Here is a 23,348-nt window from a genome sequence, read left to right as displayed (position 1 = left end):
TTTATTTTTTTCCGCTGTGTTTTGGAGTTATTTGTGCATCCTTTTGGCTCTGGTTGTAGAAACGAAGAGAATAGGAGCTATGGAAAAAGATGAAAAATGTAGAAAGTTATCGTTGGATTAATTTTCAAAAGAAAATAACGTTTTACAATCAAGATTTCAAATTTTTTAAAATTAATTGTGCATTGGGGCAAAAATTTAAAATGTGCATTGGGCTAGAATTTGTAATTCGCGTCAGGATAAAAATTTAAAAAATTTTATTAAATAAAAATAAAATAAAAAAATCTAAAATATTAGTTGGGACAAATTTTTAAAATGTGCATTAGGATAAAAATTTTAAATGCGCATTGGGCTAAAATTTGTAATACGCATTAGGATAAAAATTTAAAAATATTAATTGAAACATTATTAAATAAAAAAAATCAAAATATAAATTGGGACAAATTTTTAAAATGTGCATTAGGATGAATATTTAAAAGGTGCATTGGGATAAATTTAATAAACAAATTTTTGATGAAATGAAAAACAATTTAAAATAAGTAAATTTTCAAAATGCATACTGGGTCAATTTTTAAATAAATAATCTAGTATGTGCATTGGGCAAATCTCTTTGTAAATAATTTTAAAAAAAATATTACGCTAAAACTGATAAATGCACATTGGGTCAATTTATTTATTTTTTTTTTAATTTATAAAATATTTAAAAAACTAAATAAAATTAAAATAATTTAATTTAAATAATATTATGAAAAGTTTAACAAGCGAAAATAAAAAAGTTTAATTGAAGAAATTAAAAAAAATTAAAGTTATATTTATTTGTACAGAATTTTTAAATGTCAACTGGGTCTAAAATTTAAAAATGTAAAATGGGATGAGCATTTAATAAAATTTGTTTAATGTGAAAATATTTACCTTGATAAATTAAGTAAAACACTTTTTTATTCTACATTTGGTCCCAATGCACATTTTTAAAAATTTCAACGGATGTTCAAAAAACCGCACTTTTTTCTGAAATGCGTTAAAAAATAACGAGAACCAGATAGAGACAAATCAATAAATAAATGAAAGTAGTTAGATAAATGGGGAAACAATTTGTTTGTTGTGTTTGGTTGTGCTTTTCTTCTGCCTCTATTTTCTTTGCTAAAACCATTGGATGGTGTTTGTGTTTGTGTGTGCGACAAAAGTCGCCTTTTTATCATTTTAATTTTTGTTTTTTCCATCTGTGTGTCGGTTTATTTCTTGCTCCGAGACTTTTCGTCGCCAGACATGACATTATCACTCCTCTTTCGGAGGTTAATTTTGGGGAATTATCGGAATTACATTTTGATTTTTTTTCTTCTTTTCTCTAAAAAGACATTTTCTTCACTCGAGAACAAGACTAAAATAAATATTTTTATTTCTTTTATGATGATTGAACACATAAGATAAAATATTGGGTTTAAGCAATTTTTTTTTATATTGGTTGATTTGCTTTTTCGCAACTTTCGGTCATGTTGCTGACTTGGGAACGTGCTTCTGAGCCAACATCTGAGTCGTTCTCACGGATTCCGAGCCAAGGCATGCGTTTTTCCAATTCTTTGCGGTATTTGGGGTGACTTGCAGCGTAAATCCTGTGAAGTTTGAAATTTGAAGCTGATTTGAAAATTAAATTAGGGTAAAAAAAATTACCATGGATCGAGACAAGAGACCGTTTTGCAGAACAAAGCAGGAATCATTGTTGCGAGTGGAGTCAAAAGTTGTCTGAAAATTAATAAATTTAACAAATTTTTATAATTAAAGAAAAAAAAATGAAATTTCTTACTTATTGCCAAAGGCGCCAATCATAGCGACAGCGCCATACGGAGTCCATGCCATCAAAAAGAGGAAGAAAATCGTAAAAGAAGCCTTTGCGATGCGAATTTCAACACTCGTGGCACTCATGTCCTTGTTCGCTGCCAATGACGTGACATTCATCTTTCGAGCCTGATCCCTCATGAGTTTCTCGTGAGCCTGAACATGCCCAAAAAGCTTGTAGTAGAACAAGACAATGCAGAAAATCGGAATGGCATAAGCCCACGTGAAGATTGCTCCAACAAAAACTTGCGTATCGCGACTTTCCGTCAAATAGTCAAAGGAGCACGTTGTGAGAAAACCTTCGGGAATGTACCGACCCCAGATACGAAGAAGAGGCATCAACGTAAACGGCATGGCCCAGAACCAGGTAAAGAGACACAAAAGTCCAGCTTGCGCTTTCGACATTTTTCCATCCAGGGGTCGCGAAATTGTTCGATAACGATCATAAGCGATCGCGGCATTTGTTACAGCTCCTCCGATGCCCGATAAACTTCCCAAGGCTGCATAGTAATCGCATCCGATCATGCCGCCCCATAGTTTTTCGCGGAAGGAATTCACCAAGAACAATGGCATCTCGAGCATCATCAAGAGATCAAAAACAGCCAAGTTTAAGATGAGCAAGTTCGATCCCGAGGAACGAAGCGGCTTGGAACTGCTGAAAATCCACAAAACTAAACCGTTTCCGGTCGTGGAGCAAACCATCAAGATGAAATAAAGTAAAGCGAGTAACAGGTGAGCGTAATATGGCGGAGCTTCGAATTGACGCCAATGAGCATGGACGAGCTCCTGTTCCTCAACCGGCAAATTCCATCCGAGAAGACGAACGTTGTTGCCGGTTTGCCATTGTTGTTGCGCCATGGCAATAATCTTGCTTGTTGCATTATTAATTTCCATGTCTGTGAAAAAAATGATGTTGAAAAGTGTTCGTGGCATTTCAAAATATCTCAATTTTCACGAATTTTTCAAATCCAGTGGGACGAAATGACTTTTTTTTAAAAGTCTTGAAATAAATCCCTCAAACTTTTGCATTGAGATTTTTTCGAAATTTTCAATTTCTTTTGAGAAAATAAAAAAAAATGAAATTTCTATGTAAAAGTTTGTGGGCCTTATTTTTAAGACCTCAGGGTCTTAAAAAGAAGGTCAATTCGTCCCACTATGAAATTTTTCTTTGACTATATAGTGCATTTTGAGACTTTCACAAACATTTAAACGTATTTATGGGTATTTTGAAAGCAACGACTAAAAATTAAAAAAAAAGTGGAAAACTTGGGAAAACTCGGAAAATTTTCGTTGAATTTTCCACAGGTTTAAAATTTTTTTTCATTTTTTTTTTTAATTTTTGCCCTGGTTTTTTTTCAAATTCATTTGAAGATTTAAAATTTTTAAGTTTTTCCAGATTTCCACGATTTTCCTGAGTTTTTCCAAGATTCCATTCTAAACTGAATAATAATATTTTTTGGGAAATCCTAAAATCATGCAATTGAAAAACTGAAAGTTTTAAAAGTAAGAATCCAGTCCGTAAAAAAACCTCGGGAAAATCCAGGGAAAACTCGGAAAATTTTTTGAAAATTTTCCCGAGATTTTCCAAACATTTTAATTAATTTTTACAGAACTTCTCCTCCATTTTTTTTTTAATTTTCAACATTTTCCGGAAAATTCATGATTTTTCACGAGTTTTCATGAGTTTTTGGATCATTTTTCAACATGAATTTTTAAATGCGATAAAAACCACACGTACAAAAAACTGTTCAATCGACAAACTATAAAATGAAATTTCATTCACCTGCTTTTAATTATCTCTTTCTCGTCGTATGTTTTTTTGTGTAATCTGACACACAGAAAAAATAAATATTTTATTTTTTTTATCCTAAAATTGACAGAGTTGACCACAAAAATGTTGATTAATTGCTTATATCAACATGAGCTTCACAACACTGACTGATTGATTTATTGCAATGCGTCCCACTTTTATATGAAAAAAAAAGTCTGCAGAATGCACAAAAAGGATTTATTTATTATAAATTTTAAAATTAAATTAAATTATACGGCTACATGACGTATGAACTTGAAAAATCGGATCAGAAACCATGTTTGACCATTTTGTTGCGTGATTTTCGCTGGATTGCTCATTTATAATGGAATTAAGAGAGTTTAGTGTTTATCGATTAAATTAAAATACCAAAATCACAACAAATTTAAGCGAAAATTTCAAAGCAGCACAAATAAGCTCGTCCAAGAAAATAAAAAAAAAATAATAATAAAAGGTAATAAATTTTGGAGATAAGCAAACTGGAGAAGAATAGAAAAGAAGAAAAGTGCTTTACCAAACAATTTTTGTCTTGTGCATGTCCGTTAGTCGAAAGACGTGAAGAATATTGAAAAATAACAATAGGAGAGGATAAGAAAGAACAAAAAAAAAAATAAACAAAAAATGAGAGCTGTAAAAATGTTGAATGCATGTTTCGCATTTTTATATTCGCATTAGCCGTTACCAGCAGTCGAACGTCTTTAGAAAGGCGAAGAAGCGGAAGAACTCGTGTACTAACTTTCGGCAATAAAAAAAGAGAAAAGTAGGCAAAATCAGGACATAAATGTCTTAATCGTCGAGATACGATCGTCCCTGTCGAGGAAAATGTCTAAAATTTTGTTACATACCGGAGGAAAAATGAACGAGAGAAGTTCATTAATAATAACGAAAAAAAGAGGAAGTTTACTAACAACTTGCGATTTGGAGTAAGAAGTGGATTTAAAAAGTGGATCTTTCAACATTTGAAATTTATTGAAGGAAGGAACTGAAAATGTGTGGAGACGTCTGGTGTTTTATTAAATTTAATTTTAAAAATATTTTTAAAGGTCGTAAAATTTTTACTTGAGTCTTTTGTCTGTCTTTTTTTCATTTTTTATTGTTTTTTAACATTTTTATAAAATAATGAATTTAAAAAAAAATTATTTGCTAATATTTCAACAATTTTGCACTTTAATTAAAAAATAAAATAAATAAAAAGAAAAATATTTTAAATTTTTAATTAAAATAATTTTAATAATACTTTATTAATTAAAAAATAAATAAAATTTTGCTAATTAAATATAATAAAAAATTAAATAAAATAAAATAAAAATTTTAAAATTAATAATTAAAAAATAATAATACTAAATTAATTAATAATTTAAAAAATATTTTATTTAAAATAATTATTTATTAAATTAATATTAAAAGCTTTAATATTAAATACATAAATTTATTAAAAATATCGATATAATTTTTAAATTAATTAATTTTTTTTTCATTGTTTTTTTGGCATAAATAATTTATTAAAAAAAAACAAAAATTTAAAATGTAAAAAAATTAAAGATTTTCAAACAAAAAATTAAATTTGACAAAAAAGCACTATAAAAGCACTAAAATACAAAGGAAGTGAAAAATGAGAGTAGAAAAAAAGAACTGAATTTTTAAATTAATAAAAATATTAATGGACAGTCAAATTCTTTAAAATTAATTATTTCAACGGAGATTTCACCAATTTCTGTCTTTTTGTCATCAAATATTTTTTTTATACATTTTTAAAATTATTTTCAAATATTTCTTTGTTTTATTAAAAAAAAAATTATTATTAAATTAAAATTAAATCTAAAATGTCGTCCAATTGTCGCATTGTTGACATAATAACTTCATTGTTTTTTCCTCATTTCAATTTTTTTCTGCAACACGTTGTTCTTTTTTTTCCTCTTTTCCTCTCTTCCTCGTTTAATGTAAATTTTTTAATGTTTTGCAACTTTGTAACAGATGCCGCATTTTTTGGGAGGACATTCTTTTCTATGCAAATTTCGTTATTGTTCCCGCATATCAATGACGGACAAGCGAAGAGAAACGAACAAAAAAAAAACGAGGAATTTTCATTAAAAAATGTTTTAATAAAGACATGAACGACGACACTGGCTTACTAAATAGCAAACGCGCGACCCTTAAATTGTAACAACAACCATCAAAATGTCTCTTTTTCATGTTCAGCCACTCCTTGTTGTCCTTCTCCGATCCTTCGTTCGTTCGTTCGTCGTTGATGCTGAACCACTTAAACCCAGACTCACAAAAAGATTGATTCAAATGCACTAAACACTTAAATAAATGGATAAATAAAATATTTATTGTGGGAATCAACTGGCATCAAGCGTTTGTGTGTCTTTTTCGATTCTCCTTTTGCCTATTTTTTGTGTCTACATTTTCTCTCTCGTTTTTTTTAGTCCATTTCATATTCTGTAAGCTTTGTGTTTTAATCCATTAAAAGAGGCCGATTCTCACGGGATTACGAATTTTGTGTAGCGAATCTAATCTAACGTTCATTTAGAAGCGTGATCAGTTGACTTTGATGTAGCTCAGACATTTTACGTAACCAAACAAGGATTTATGCTGCGAAAGATGGTCTCGGGACGACAACTTTTCATTTTAAGCATAAGTTGAGGGATGGCGCCCATCGTTTGAGTGACTATTAAATAAGCATCATCATCATTATCAACACAAGGAGCGTTTGTTAACACACTTGATTTTAATTGAAATTTAATGCACCTGCTTTCGCCACACCCGGACATGCCGAAAATGAGGCAAATTAGACACGAGAACATTTTAATTGCATCAAAATGTGTGCGGTTTCACTTTACATCCGACCACAAAATCAAAATTATTGTTAACTGTTTGTCTGTATGCGAGAGTTAAATAAATGACGTGACATTTTATTTTTTTGGTCATTTATCATTTAATTATGATTATTATTATTATCATTATAATAAATACGCTTCTTGCAACATATGGCGGGTAAATTAATTTTTTTCTGTGTAATAATTATTTTTTTCCATATGGTTAATAAGCAAAAAGCATCCTCTTTTTCCATTTTTGCGTCTTTTTAGATATATGACGTAAAAAAAAATTTAAAAGTTGTCGTTAGAAAACTTACCAATTTTTTAGCCCAGTGTACATTTTAAAATTTCTCTCAATATTTTTTCTTATATTTTGACCCAGTGTGTATTTTAAATCTTCAAGAATGTCAAAACACAAATTTTTGTTTCAGACAAGATTTTAAAATCAACTCAGTTAACTACCAAAATTTTTATCCCAGTGCACATTTTTAATTTTTGTCTTGAAATACGTCATCCGTTTTTAAAACATATTCAAAATTTCTATTCTAATCGAAAATTCACTTGAATTCTCAGTTTAGATTCTAAATTTTAACATATTTGTATAAATGTTTTTCATCCTACTGCACATTTTAAATTTTTTTTTTGAATAATTTCTGAACATTTATTAACTTTCCAGGCAACATTCTGAATTTACTTTAGAAAACAAAATTTTCATTCCAGACAATTAGAGCCTATGACAGAGACTAAAATTTGAGGTCACAGCTCACATTCTGAAATTTTTCCTTTGTCAATACAGGAAATTTATCACAGCGACATTACAAGTTGTCGATCTAGTATACAATTTGACTTTCAAAACATGCTATAGGATAAATAATTTTTTTTTAAACAAGATTAAAAATTTGAAATTGCCAACTGGGGTTAAAATAATACAAAAATTCAACTTTGAATGAATTTTGAGTCTAAAATATTCAAATTATGTACTGGGCTAAGTACTTTATCAAATAATATATTAAAATTAGCCCAATGAGCATTTTAAAAAATTTTCCCAGTGCACATTTAAAATATTTAACTTACTTTTCATCTCCATTAGACGTCAAATCTTGCATATTTCCGCATTTTTCTCAAAAAAAATTCTCCATCTGTCTCCCTCACAAACTATCAACAATATTATTTCCGCATATTTTTCCGTTCGTGTAATTTATTTGTTAAGTGCCAAGTTTATGCCAAGTGGTAGATGCGTAGTACCGTTTTTTTTTCCTTCTTTTGATGCTGCAAGTGGCTTGTTTTCGGTACTACAGACAGTAACACAGAGGAAAAAAATATCTGCAAAAAGTAATTATGATTATTGTTTTCCCTTCTTCCGTATTTTTTTTTTGTTCGTTTCATCGTTTTACGAGATTTTTATGATTCGTGCCACATTCTATTTTTACGACGACGTGCTTTTTTTATGTGTACTAATGCGATGCATTTGTTGTTGTTGTAGCAAAAAACAAAAAATAATAATAATAAAATTTAATGAAAAAATAGGTTAAAATGGGTTAAGTTAGATAAGCAATTGTCATTTTATTATATTTTTTGTTGTTGTTTTCCCGGAAAAAGAGGTCGTTTGAGACAATATGACTACTTGAGAGAGATTACCATGGGAGAAGTTGATTTTTTTATGAGCGATTTTCGTGTTTTAATGATGCCCTTTAATGAATAGTTTTGAAAAAGCTCAGAAAAATTCTCAGAAAATTCAGAAATAAAAAAAAATAATTGAGTTATTAATTTTCTGACATTTTTATTACTTTTTTGACCTTTATTTATTTTCAAAGTCTCAAGTGACAAAAAAATTATAAAAAAAAATCTCAAGCTGTTGCAATGCGAAACTTTAATAAATTCATCACGAACTTGTGGTATCAAATTTTAATTTTTTTTTTTCATTAAAAAAATATTTGAGCACTGAAAAAAATAAAAAAAAAAACGAGCAACAAAAATCAGAGCACATTATAAATTACAGTCCGCATTGAATTTCAAATAAATAGATTTCTCTTAACATATATAAATAAAATCCTGTTTCTCTCGCATGTACAATTGTTGATTTTTCAGATCTTTATTTCTCCCGTCTCTCGACTCTCTGTCTGCATCTCTACACATTTTTCTCTATTTTTTCACAAATATTTGTGAAATAAGATAAAAATAAAACAAGCAAGAAAAAAAATCCAATCTCTTGATGAAAATTATATGGAAAAGACGAGCAGCACGATCGGCACAAAATTACATAGCTTACCTGAATTTTCTGCTTTCTACCTATAGGAATAACATCATGAAAAGACAACACCAGAAAATTATCTAAACTATCTTCTTAAATAAGAGAAACAATGCAGGAATTTTCTTTCTTCTCGTTTTATTGCAACAGGCAAAATGAAATGGCTCAAGGCTTGCTGGCAGGTAGCATTGGCAATACATATTCATTCACTGACCAGAATCTTTCTTGCTATGGTATGAAAGACACATCAATAAAATATATAAAGTTGGCCAATATCGAATGCATTATTCATTCGTATACAGTTGTGAAAGATGATAAAATTTATATCGCAGTTTGTGTCTGTGTGTGAGAGATAGATTGAATTTTAAGATGGATTTGTTTGCATTCGGAGCTAGGTTGAGGTACATTCGCAATGTATAGAGGAGTGAAGTTTCAAGCATGACTGCACATATTGTCATGTGGATTTTTTAGCGTTTTAAATTTCAGAAATGAAATATTTTGTGCTTTTGGGAATTTTGGGAGTCTGTCTTCAATGGAAGAATTTACTCTCGAAAGAATTAAAGGGAAATTTAGATTTACTTGGAATATTTATAAATGGTCAAATTTCAAGTTGGTGTCATATTTGTAGTAAAAAGATTAAAATTTACATTCTATTTAAATTGTAGACCCGTGGATTTCGTTCTACCAATAAATGTTTTTTTTCTTTTAAAAAATTATTCCTAAAAGTATGCAATTAATTTTTTTAGTTTCCGATTTCAAACAATTTATTTGTACTGTATTAATTTTTTTTTTTGGATTTTGGCCGCTCCAAACGAAAATCAGAATAAATTATGCCCCATTTTATTTAAGTAAAAAATTGCAAAATAAAAAAAGTTAAAAAATTCATCATCAAATAAATAGATTTCTCTTAACATATATAAATAAAATCCTGTTTCTCTCGCAAATTGATCTTTTTTTGTTGTATTCTCATAATTTTTTAAGACATTTTCAAAAAAATTTATAAAAAATTTTCAATTATTTTAATTTTTGTTTTGAAAATCATATTTTAACTTGAAGAAAAAAAATTTTCTTCTCTAAAAATTTTATGTGCCCAAGGCCGCTCCAAATCATAAAATTACTGAATTTTTTTTTTTCAAATTTTTTTGACGGTTTTTTTTTATGAAATTTTTCAATTTTTAACTTAAAATGATCTTAAATCAATTTTTAATTTGAAAGTTTCAAAGAAGATTATTAAAAAACAACAAAAATGTTGATCAACGGTAAAAAATTGCAAAAATTTTGTCATTTTGTATGAAAATAAGTATTTCAATTTTTTTTTATTGGGGGGGCCATTTTATTTTCAAAAATTTTGGACTTTATTTTTGATTTTCATTTGGAGCGGCCTTATAATGAATTATTATTTAATTATGTATTAAAATTGAAAAAAAAAAAATATTTTAAAATTTTTCAATTTTTCGTTTAAAAAAATTAGAAATAAATTATAAAAATTTGAAAAAAAAAATAATAGATTAAATAAATAAATAAATAGAAAAAATTAATAAATTTAACAAAAAAAAAATATTAAAAATAAGGGAGATAAAAAATTAGTATTTTTATGTTTAAAAATTTAAAAATTTTATTATTTAAAAGTTTTTTTTTTAAATTCAACTTAAAAAATTAAAATATTAAATTTCACATTTATTTTGATTTTTTTATTCGTTTTTTTACGTAGAATTTTTAAAATTAAAAAAAAAATAAAAAATTTAAAATAAATGCGCTAATGCCAATTTCACCACTGAAGCAAAAAACAATTTTTTTTTTGTTCAATTATTTTATCTCTCCGATTTTTATGGTGCCAGATAACAAGGGTGGTTGATCGCAAACCATCAATGGAAACATCGATCAAGAGACACGACCCACAATCTCTCCTTAGCCAATTTATCTACTGCCACTGCATATCTTCCTGCATCAATAATAATGCAATTTTCCGTAGCAGTTCAACAATGGGCACAAAAAATAAATATTAATGTCAATCCGGGGACACATGTGTGCTTTTGAATGAATATCAAAGAAGAGAAAGTCGCAAAAAATAAAAATAAAATAATAAAAGAAGTTTTTCGTGTTTCCGTTGCGAATGTTGCACAAGTAAAAATAAAATTTTTCTATCAATTTAAGAAAATTGTCTCTGCCATTGTGCCTGCATTTGACACACATTTTGCAATAATAGTCAACGTATTCTGTCTCGTCACACATCTCTCTCTTCAAGTTGCGGTTTTGCAAAAGCAGCAACAACAACAAAAAAAAGGTTTGAATAAAACATTCGAAAAAATTTATGTTTCATTTTATTTATAATATTTGTCTTTTTGTTGTTTCATGTCTCGCTTGTTTTGTTTTCGGGTTTTCGTTGATCATGTTTGTCATTGTCGAGAGAGAGAGAGAGACACAAAAAAAAACAGACAGAAACAAAGGCATCTTAACGACCCACAAAATTATGTGTACTCCAGGACAAAACATGTTGTTTGTTTGTTAGTTGCTCACACAACAAAATAAATCTGAGCGACAAACTTCTTTGTGATGTGACGTTACCAGGAAATGAGGAAAAAATACACGAAACTTAATTAATGACATTTTTCCTGAAAACGAAAAAAAAAATTTTTTTTGATACAAAGGCAAGTTGCTCATAAAAAAAAGAAGAAAAATCGGTTTAGTCATCCCAGAAGACATCATCTCCCCATGTTCGCCAAAAATTGCCGATGCGGGAAACAATGTTTGTTCGACGAGAGAGAAAAAAAAGAAGCAACATTATATTCTCTTGAGCTACTATTTTGAATGTTATTTTTAATATATTTTCTTGTTGTGCTTCTTCGTCGTTTTTTTTTATTTGTTTCAAGTTCAAAGAATCCGCGGGCGGTTTTTCGAAGAGATGAACATCATTATCCGCCATGGTGGTTCGGAAATTGCGATACAAGCACGTTTTCGAGGAAATTAGGGTCTTGTTTTAAGTTAAAGCTCGAGCTTTAAGAAAATGTTTGAAAATGTACAAAAATAAAATTTTATACTTTAAAATATATTTTTTTTTTATTTTTTTAAATTTATGTAAAAATCATCGAATTAATTCTTTAAGTTATTTTTAAAGAAAAATCATCATTTTTTAAATTTAATTTAATTTAATTAAAATCAATAAAACATTAAAAAAAATCTTTAATTAAAAAAAAGTTATAACAATTGTCGATAATTTTTCGCCAAATTTTAATTTTTTACTCAAATTTTTTTAATTATTTTTAAATAAAAAAAAATTAAATAAAATTAATTTTAGAACTACGAATTAATTATTAAATAATTCAAAGATAATTGATTTTTCCAATTAATAAAAATAATTAAATTTTAATAAAAAAAATTAAAAAAAAATAATTTTAATAATTTTTTCAACGAATAAAAAATTTTTTAATTAAATTTTTAATTATTTTAAAATTAAATAAAATAATAAAAATAAATATCTTAAAATAATATAAAATAATAAAAATAATTTTAATAACTTTTTAACGTTTATATTTTTTTTTGTTTCGAAATTTTATTTTATATTATTTTTGTATTTTAATATAAATTTTATTACCAAAAATTAATTATTAAATTTATTTTTGAAGAAAATTATTTTTTTCTAAAATAAATGAATAAAAATTATCAAATAAAAAATTATTAAATAAATTAAATAAAATTAAAAAACTAAAAATTTAATTTTTTTTTTTGTCAAATATTATTTTATTTCTCATAATTATTTTAAATTATTTTTTTTTGAATACATTAATATTAAATAATTAATAAATAAATAATACATGAAAAAAAATTTCCAAGAAACTTCGGGTAAAACTTGCAACCTTTATGACGCCAATAAAAAAATATAGTAAAGCAAAAGTCTCCCAGGGCCCACTTAAAAGTTTTATCGTTCAAATGCACTGTTTTCTTTCATCTCCGAAACACCATTTATCATCTTATTCGCATCTCTTTCAATTGCTTACACATAGACAAACAAACGGAATATTTAGTTCGTTTTTATTCAATAACTGTATATTTTCGTTCGCTTGATCTTCATTCAATAACCCAAGAAATCGGTAGGCATTTAAAATTGTTACAATAACCTCCTTGTGTACTGTCTGCATAGAAATCTACGACACGGCAGCACATCAATAAATCTTCCATTTTATTTTTGAAAAGTTTTCATTGAATTGCTTATCTTTTGTTTCAAACTTTTTGTACCTATTTACGTAGCAAAATCCAAATCGTTGTTAAATAAAATTTTGTTTCATAGGAAAAAAAATTTTTTTTTCGAGGAATAAAGAAAATTTTAATCTGTTTTGATAGTCTGACTAATAGCCTTCTGATTTTCTCTCACACTTTTTGCTGCCGATCGATTTAAATGCGAGATTATCGAGACCCGAAAATTTTCGGCAAAACTTTTCTTTGAATAATATTAATAAAATAATAAAAAAAAGGGAAACCAACGTAATTTAACAGAAAGTTTTCCGTCCAAATGGGAAAAATATATTTTGCGAGATTTATTGAAAGCGTTTTAAGTCAGAAATACGCAGAAAATGACAAATTACCTCGCTTTTGTCATTTATTTGATTCATTTCTGTCTTCTTGTCTCTCAATTCATTTAATTTCATTTCACGTATAATAAAATGGTGTCCCGAAAGAAAATTAACAGATAATCTTTTATCTTTTGTAATAAATGTGTAAGTAACGCACAGACGGTAGAAACGAAGAACGACAGAAAAAAAAGATGAAAGACAGTCAATTGTGTAGCAAGATGATTAAATTTTTTGCATTGCTTCCTTTCGTATTTTTTGTAGCGAATTAATTTTCGTGCCGTGAGTTTATTGAAAAATTTGATAAAATTTGACACAAATTGATGGAAGAGATTGAAGCATTTGTCGTGTAATTTTTTTTTTTTTTTTTGGAAAGTCCATTTTTTCACAAAAGGCCGTTGAACGTTTCTTGTCGCTTGAAAACTTTTCCCTTGTCGAAACAAGTAAAACACAGACTTTTTCCCATATATGACTTTTGTTTTAATTTCTCTCATTCAGTGAGTAAGTATTTTGTCGGTCGTTACATTTTATTCACGACAAACTTTTTTTCTTTATACATTTTTCGTGGAACGACAACGCTGCAGGATGTGAAAACAAAAACTCACTCCTCTCGAGTCTGCATGCTTGGAAAATGGGTCTAATTCAAATCCAAGTAGTTCTTCTTTAATGTAGACACCCATATACGGGCACACAGAGAGAGAAAAAAAAACACATTCCACCTACTTAAAGTAATTACAATTACGTTTAATGACTCTCGTTTTTCTTGATGGCATGTGCGTTTCTTTTACTTTTCTTTTTTTTTTGCAAGATGTGATCTCGCACATTTACACTGTCACTAAATGTAAACTTTTTTAGAAGCGTTTCGAAAAATTTGATATGGCTCGAGGGTTTGATGGTCAGGTCACGTGGTTTAAAATCTTAAATTTAAAAAAATAAAAATAAATCACGTGGTTTATAAATTTTAAAGAAAATTCGTGGTCGAAAATAATTATAATAAACCACGTGGTTAAAAAGAATTATTTAAAATTTATTAACCAAGTGGTTTAAAAAAAATAAGTAACCACGTGGTTTATTAAATTTTTTAACTATTTTAATTTTTTATTTAATTTTAGGTACTTATTTAATTATTTTTTTTTTTAATATATTTTTTTTTTGTTTTTCAATTTTTTTCAAATTTTAAATAATTAAATAATTTACAAAAAAAAAATTTTTAAATTTTAATAAATTAATAATCTACAATTTTTTTTTTAATTTTAAATAAATTAAAAACCACATAAAAAATTGTTATTTAAAAAAATTAAGAAAATTAAAAAAGTGGTTTATAAAATTTTTTTAACTTTAAAATTCAATTAATTAAATTTTAATTTTTATTTTATTTTGAAATAAAAAAATAAATATATGAAATAAGAAAAATTTAAAAAATTAAATTAACCACGTGGTTGAAAAAAAATATAAAACGCGATTTTTTGAGTGATCATTCTCCAAACGAAAACTTTTAACATTTTTTTCCTTGTCTTCTCGGTCCCACTTTTATCCTATAGTTCGAAAGATAGACGCCACAAAAAAAAGTAACGATATCGAGGCAAGAAAAAAAGGAACGAGATTAACGATATTTCGAGGCGGTTATGACGACATTATCTCTGTTGGACATGAAAAAGTTGCTCATTGATGGTAATGGTGAGAGACGCGACGACAATGTTGTAAATTTTTTTTTCGAACACGCATTCTTATCGAACCCATAATTGTAATTTAAGGTTTTTGTTGTGCCGCAAATCGGATTTCAGAATTATAGAGTTACGATTCAATCCCAATGGAAGCCTTATCAGTTTGACATTGTTTTTTTATGATGTACTTTGATGTCTTCGTGGATTACTGACGCGATGACAATATGAAGATTTTTCTTTTTAAATTTTTTTTTGTCAAGGTTGTGTTTTAAAAAAAAAAAAAACAGAAATCGCGAGATGAAAACTTTTTTCTGTGAATTATTAATTAAGATTTTCCTACCTTAATTTTAAATTAATTCACTACTTCGCGAAAGTCATTAAAAACTATATTGAAATCTCCTTTTTTTAAAAAATGACAGAAATTTATTTTTAAAAAATCTTCTCCACTAAAGTTAAATTAACAGTAAACTCCAATTAAAGTTTTGCTTCACTCCAATTACCCTTTTGACAGAATTTTCTCCATTTACTCATTTTGAACATTTTTTTCTTCTTATTTTTTTTCCTTTTTCGCGAAAACACGAAAAAACATCAACTACTTTAATTAGTGATGCATAAATTCCAACTTTTTCCGTATGCATTAACGCTCGTTTTATTTTTCGCAAAAAGCAGTCATAAAAAATTCATATTTTACGATTTGGTGTTAGTGCGGCAGTTTTTGCTTGCTTTCAATGAGAAAAGAAGAAAAAAACGAAAAACTTTCAATACAAAGCAAACGTTAATCATTTTATTTTATTTTTTGTTGAATATGAGCAAACACTTTTACGAGCAAGCACAAAAAAGTCAAAAGTTTCAATTAATATTTATTATGTGGAGTAAATAAAAAGAAACTTGAGAAAATCTCATTTTTTTTCTCATAAAAGTAGTAAAAATAAATAAATATTTTTATATCGTATTAAAATGAAATTTTTTTTTGCTATAAATTATAACGCAACAAATGACATAAAAAAAAATTGTTGACAAATAAAACAAAAAATTATTTTGAAAAAAAAATTCATGTTTCCGTATCAATTTTTCTCTGAAAATCAAAGGTAAAAAATAAATAATAGTCGAGAAAAAGTTCAATATTTTTTTTTCTTATGTTTATTAAATGTAATTTAATAAATTTAAAAAAAATTAAATTTAAATTAAAAAATTAAAAAAAAAATAAATAATTTAAATAATTAAATAATAAATAAAAATAATTTTAAATTATTTTTTTTTTAATTTTTATTTTTTTTTATTTTTTTTAATTTAAAGTAAATTGATTTTTTTTCTTTAAAATAAATTTTATATTTTAAATTTATAGCTCATAACTTATTATTTTTAGTTTTTATTTTTTTTAATTATATATTTTCTTTAATTTAATTTTTTTTAAATAAATAAATAAAATTAATAAACTTCATAAATTTACTTTTTTGTTAAATTTTTTTATAAATTAAAAATTTTTAATATTTTAAAATTTAAATTGAAACAGAAATTCCTTCTACGAAAAATTGTTCCTTTTACACGTTAAACATTTTTGCTTGTTGCGTTTGCCTAAGATGAAAATATGCAAAAAAGACCAACTTAACTAACAAAAGTTATTTAAATTAATGAGGCACTCTTTCTCTTTTTCTCCATGCACACAAAAATATCGTGTGATGCATTTTTGTGCTTATTTACGTAAAAGTGCTTTATTGCATTTATAAGAGGTTTTCCTGTCTTTCTCTATCGCAACCTGCTTCACTATTTGACTTGGAAAGTGTATTTACATCTGCATCAATTACTATTTGTTTTTTCTTGCTCGATAGTGTTGAGATTGATTTTTTTCTTATTTTCATTTAGTTTGGCAGAGAGAGAAAATTTACTGCAAATGAATCTTTTCTCGCTCGTTTCTTTAGTTAGTATTTCTTTTCTTCCTCATAAATGCTCGGGAGTGAGAAAAAAAAACTATAAATTATTGATGAAATTGCGTTAGTTTGCCTAACTTTATTGATGTTCTTTTTGTGAAGTGGTAACTCAACCTGCTTCTTATAAATTTTCGCTCGGCAAATGGATGTGTGCCGAACGGAGAGAAAAGTATTTAAATAATGAAAGGAGAGGAAAAGTTTCCATCTTTATCATTATATAGGCATTGGGAGTGATAACATGCGGGTATGCTTCGTCGTAATGACAGAGTGGAATATTCCATAAAAAAAAAGTTTTTTGAAAAGTTTAAATGTTTTTCAAAGTTTTTACAAATTCCTTACATTATTGACGAGGACTTTGAAACTTTGAAATTGATGGAAAATGGTCATTTTTATTGCATTTCAAGCAAAACTGCAATTTGTTCTGGGATTTAAACGACTTTCGTCATCAATGTCACTCCATAAATTGACACCTGTCAGTCCTTAAAATCATCGATTCCGTGTGGCAACCCCTTTCAGCGTCAATATTGGAATGATAGGTGAAACGTTCCGTCAAAGACGCGTGAAGTATCATTTACATGCATAAAAGGGTACTTTTTCCTCTTCCTCTTTTGCATGAAAAGAAAAAAAAACACAAATAAAAACCTTCGCTGAATGATAAAAAATACACGTCAAACTTTTTCTAGGTGATTACGTGACTAGAAAGTTGATAAAGTGACTTTTAAAAGTGTGAAATAAAAACGGACTTTGACTATTAAAATGATACTCCAACAAAAACATCAACTACAAAAAAAAACTCTTTTCCATCCTCTTCAGGACAAAAAAGCAATTAGAAAACATAGAGTTACGCTATTTACAATCTCATTTTCCTTTTTGTGAGATAAATCATGATATGGTACCCAGTTAAAAAAATTATGGTAAAAAAAAATTTCGTGTAAGTTATGAAAAAATATATTAAAGTAGCTTTTGGGAGCGAATTATATTTTTATCTAATTTTAAGAATTTTTGTACAAAATTTAAAAAAAATGGAACAATTCAGAGAAGAAAAACATTTTTCTTTTAGAAATTTGTCTTAATTCAGCTAATAGATTTTTTTTTAAAGAAGAACGAGCAGACGTTAGCAAATCTTAGGCTTTCAGTGCTTATGAATCGAATCTGAATCGGAGGAAGCACAAAAAACAGTTTTTGATAATTTAAACGATTCAAAATTCATTTCATTTAAAATGCTATAAAGTCACGATCAAAATATTTTTTAAACTGGCTCAGCATATGTCGCTGAACGACGGTTCAAAAGAGAAACAACCAGCTTGTAATATGCTATAATTTCTTATGCTATATTCAAACCTAAAAGTAAATACATTTTTTAACCTTAGATTTTCAATTAATTGTTTTTTAGCTTTAGTCGTTTTATCAATTTTCATATTTATCTTTCAACTTTGCTTGTTGCGTTCCTATCCTTTCTTATCTATTTTTAATATTTTTATTAGTTTTTTAATCTTCAATTATTTGTTCCTTCTTTCTCACCTGATATCTTCTTCTTAGTTTGAGTTTTTCAATTTTCTTAATTTTAAGTTAGTTTCTAATATGTTCTGCTCGACGTATGACGCAAAACTGACTGCACGTGGGTCGCTTGATCCGCGACAGCATATTTATGTAGTCAATAGGATGCAAATTTGACAAAAACCTTAACTTCATCAATACGATCCTTCTTTTTTGTTTTCAAGTCCTTAAAAAAATATGAAGCCTTGACTTTAATTTGAGTAAGTTCTGGCGACAGACAGTGATTTAAATAAATCTATTGCTATCTATTAAGGACCGACGTCTTTGGATGTTACAAACTCCTTTTTAGTGATAGACGTAATGATTTCCAAAAAGATCGTATTTTGTACTGGCATTGTTAAATCTGACTAAAAGAGTTGACAACGACTCAGAAGTAATTTCAGCATTTTAGTTCTTCATCCTAAAAACTGCGACGACTTTCGCAGAATTAACTTTGTGGTTCACAATGGATGGCTATATTTATTGGGCTTGGAAACATTTTAGATAATATTTCAAGCAAGGAGCCTTCTGATAAAACGACAAGGCTCGACTTCTAAAACACGATGATCACTTTCATGTTTTTTTTTTGCCCAAAAATTTCCAACTGGGTACTGTTAAATCCTTCTTTATTTTCTTTTTTGTACCTATCTACATATCAGGCATAACTCAAACAGTAATTTAGTTAAATTTTTGGGATTGATCGTGTGTGTGTCTGTTTTTCCTTACAAATTGAGTAGAAAAGTATCTTTTTATTCTTTTTTTTGTTAACCACATAAAATATATTTTCTTCATCTCGGATAATGCGTAGGATCGTCTCGTGTCGTATTGTATGTGACGATGTCTACCATTTTTCGTACATTGTTGTCATAAAATTCTAATTTGTAGAGGAACGACGACCACTTCAAAAGTGATTCACATAAATTTTATTTAGGTTAACTTTTTGTGGTGTCTTTGTGTATTCGGCACATGAAACCGGACCCCATCTTCTCCTCTACATCCATACGTTCACCGGAATAGAAAACTTTTTCACGCGCCACTGACTCTCTCGTCGTGCGTCGGTCGCTTTCGACAAATAAAATAATCTCCTCTTTCAGAAAAACAGATGAAATACGAGGAAAAACCACAAGTGCGTTCGTCTAAAATAAGAATTTTCAAAGGTATTTAATCTGTCTCACGCTCCGCACTCAAAATCCACGCGTGAAAACCTTTTATGGACGTGCAATTTTGAATATGAATTTCCATGCGAGTGCGTTTCGCAGCATAATCGGACAAATGTGTCTAAATGTCGATTTCGATCGAAAATTTTTACAAAACCGATAAAATATCTTTTATTCAGTGATTTTTTTTTCTCACAGTTCTCGGTTTCTTGTCTTTCGTATGTCATGAAAATCGAATTGTACGACGCGTATCACATTTCCAGATGAATCGTTTCCCAAGGAATGTCATTCAGGTTTTGTTGACAGCTTTCTTTTCGCACTCACATTGTACATTTCTTGATTGAAACACTTATCCGAACAATGTATGATTGAATTCCTTCGTTTATTTTTTTTTTTATTGTGAACAACTTTTTTTTTCCGAGAAAATGCTCAAGTATATCAAAAGTGTATTTACAGCAAAAAAAAAAATCTGCCAGATAATAGAAAAATTATTGCGTGTAACTCTCTTTTGTGCACACAAATTCCTTTTTAAATTGAGATTTTTCGTAAGACTAACGATTTTTTTCTCTCTTTTTCTCTTTCCAGGTAAGACAGATTGATAAATAAATTAAAAAAAATGTGTCGAGTGCTGTAATGAAAGGAACATGAAAATTGCGTAAATTTTTCGTCGTCATTGATTTTGGTTTTGCGACTGACAAAAAGAATCCGTGTTTTCAATTATATAAATCGGAAATCTGATTAAAGCTTTTGTGTTGTCATCGTCATCAACAGCAACATCATCATCGTGGCGGTAGTCAACTAAATATGGCGAAAACAACAGAACTAAATTGATTAAATCCGTGTGTATGGCTTCGGCTCATTTTTTATTTTTTGTTGTTCAACATTCATCACTTTTGATAAGTATGCTTTAAGCAACATCAATTGGTTGTCATTGAAATTAAAATACCACGCCAATGGAATGTTCGTTTATGTTAATTAGCGTGTGCGGGACATTTGACTGTGCTTAACTGACAAGTGACTGGTTTTAAATTTAAAAAAATAAATATATTCAAAAGTATTCGTTGAAATCAGCAGCTTAACGATATTTCTGCATTTTTTAAAATTATTTTTTATTATTTAATTTAATTTAATTTTAATTAATTAATTTAACAAAAATTAATTTAAATTTTTATTTATTTATTTAATTTAATTTAAAATTATTTATTTATTTTTTAATTTAAAATAAAATAATTTAAAATAAATAATTTTAAATAAATAATTTATTTAATTTTAATTAAATTAAAATAAAAATTTAAAAAAAATACAAAAAAAAATTAAATAAATTATTATATATTTATTTATTTAAATAAATTTAATATATGTTCCATATATACTTTGTTTTTGGTGCATAAAAAAGGCCCATTTTGTGATTTCGAGAAAATCGAAAAATTTCAGAATCAAAGGCGGTAAAATAATTTATTTCAAAAAAATTTTTTTTTTTTTTTTTTTTTTTTTTTTTTTAAAAAAAAAAATTTTTTTTTTCAAAAAATTTTTTTTTTCAAAATTTCAAAAAATTTTTTTTTCGCCTGTACATCGGAAACGCAAAATTTAGAAAAATAAATTTTGAACAAAAAAACTTCAAAACATTTTTTTTTCAATTTTTTTCGTCGATAAACAATTAAAATTATCAAATTTATGAGGCCTATAACGCTTTTTATAATTAAATAAAATAATTTTAATTTTCAAAATTTTTTTTAATTTTTAATTAACATCAAAACCTTCTTTTTGAGACGGAGAACCGTGATCTAGCTTAATTTTGAAAAATCGGTATGTGAGCCCTCATAATAAGAGGATTTTGACTTAATTTTTTTTTATCAATTTTTTTCGCTACATTAAATTAAATACATATATAAATAAAAATTTAAATTAATTTTTGTTTATTTATTTTTTTTATTATTTATTTTTTTTTGCGATTTTAAGATTATGAAAAAATCTACAATTTTTCTCGAATTTTTTGATATTTTCCTGAATATTCTACAAAAATAATTATCATGACCAGTAAAACGCATTTTTGCAATATACATTTGTATAAATTGAAAATCAGTGAAATGGTTTTACATTACAGAAAATTGTTGAAACAAGTAGTCAAAAAAATTCTTTTGAAATTCGATCATTTATTTTATTTTAATATTAAAACCATACACATCAATAGTCCCATGTTGAAATGAAGCACTATAAATATTATTATTACACTTTTTTTTTTGTTCTTTTTTTTTAAATCAAATAAAGAGTGATTATTTTGTAATACAAAAAGCTTCAATCGCGATTGAACTTAACAAAAAAAAAAAAAAAAATAAATAAATGAAATTGACTCATAAAAACACCTTTCGATCGATATTCGATAAACACACATTTGGGGTACTTTTTGTCAACCGCAGCCAGAGACAAGCGCTTTTGAATGAAATCAAAAAAGTAATTGCATAAGCATGTCACACAATAAAACTTTCCTCAATAATGTGTGTGCTTCAATGGATTCGGCTTTTATGTGATTTTCAATGGAACAAGTTTTAAAAGCAAATAAATTTTTTTTTCTTGTGAAATTAGCAATTTTACAATTCAAGTGATTCATGATTGCCAGAGTCTTTTGTATCTCTCATATATTATTATATTTTCTATTTCTATTTTATCAAATAAATAAAATAAAATAGAAGAAAAAAATTTAAAGCTTGAAGAAATTTTTCATGAAGATGTAATTTTCCACAAAATTATTGCCGAGCAATGATGCAGATTATTGCATTTTTTATTTTTATGTTGATGTCAATTGCAATGTGCAAATACGTATGTTAAAGTAGAGATACCGCTGCGTCTTTGTTCGTACAAAATGGTTTTTATAGAAAATGTTTTACGCAAAAACTTGGAAAATGTACGTGTTTTAACCGTTTTATTTTATATTTCATTTGAAATTGTTAAAATTTTTTTTACAATTTTTTGAAATTTTTTGTTTTTTTTTAATTCAATTTTTTTAAGACTCAAATAATAAGAAAATTTTATTTATTATTATTTTTAACATGATTTTAAATTCTTATTATATCGTAAATTTAACTACTTTTGAAGAAAGTTAAACATTTTAAATTTTTTTTATAAATGTTTGAATTATGTTTTATAAACTTTTTTAAATTTTTATAAGTATTTTGTTTCTATTTTAAAAAATATTTACGTTAAAATCACAAAAATTAAAATTTTTAGTCAATTTTTGATGTTTTTAATCAACTTTCATACAAATTGACCACAAAACCTAAACTGTTTTTTTTTCACATATTTTTTTTTATTTGCATCTCTGCGAGATATATTTTTTTCGCAGTTTACACAACTACGAAGTAATCAGAAAACCATTAGAATCACAGCATGGTAGCAAAAAAGGGATTCACAAAAAGAAAATCCACGGTCAGATCCTCCATGTCACGATGAGACGAAACTTTTGTTGAGTATAAGCGAATCAGTTAATACAGAAATTTACAAAACATTCAGCGAAGCTGCCTTTTTTCACTGAAGAGTTTCATCTAGCTTGAAAAAAAAGAAAAAAAAAATGAAAGAATAGATGACCCTTCTACGATACCAAAATATATCAACTTACAAATTCATTTCTATTCAAATTCACTTAAGACGGAAATGTTTCTCGTCCTTCTCTTATTATTATGCATTTGGATTCGACCGAAAATTTTCCCTTTCAAGCTTCGTCTTTCTTTAATTTATTTAAAGAAAAAGAAAAAAAAAATCAACAAATTCATATCAAGGTGTCCTTTGACACTTTT

The 23,348-nt window shown here is 27.0% G+C and overlaps 2 protein-coding genes across 3 annotated transcripts in view; one reads left to right on the top strand and one right to left on the bottom strand.

Annotated features, from left to right (window-relative positions):
• The window catches only part of LOC134830964 (neuronal acetylcholine receptor subunit alpha-7-like), a 175,448-nt gene that overhangs the window by 44,729 nt on the left and 107,371 nt on the right, over positions 1-23,348 (top strand). The window lies entirely within an intron of this gene.
• LOC134829343 (opsin-3-like) lies at positions 1,363-3,757 on the bottom strand. Its single transcript, XM_063842386.1, has 4 exons — positions 3,614-3,757; positions 1,799-2,726; positions 1,666-1,737; positions 1,363-1,607 (listed from the first exon to the last, which is right to left on the bottom strand). Exons 2-4 carry the CDS (start codon positions 2,722-2,724, stop codon positions 1,451-1,453), a joined length of 1,155 nt encoding a protein of 384 aa, XP_063698456.1. The 5' UTR covers positions 2,725-2,726; positions 3,614-3,757; the 3' UTR covers positions 1,363-1,450.

This window comes from Culicoides brevitarsis, chromosome 2 (assembly GCF_036172545.1).
Source record: "Culicoides brevitarsis isolate CSIRO-B50_1 chromosome 2, AGI_CSIRO_Cbre_v1, whole genome shotgun sequence".
Taxonomy (NCBI): Eukaryota; Metazoa; Arthropoda; class Insecta; order Diptera; family Ceratopogonidae; genus Culicoides; species Culicoides brevitarsis.
The sequence above is the reverse complement of the archived record's forward strand: the minus strand, read 5'-3'. Positions and strand labels throughout refer to the sequence as shown.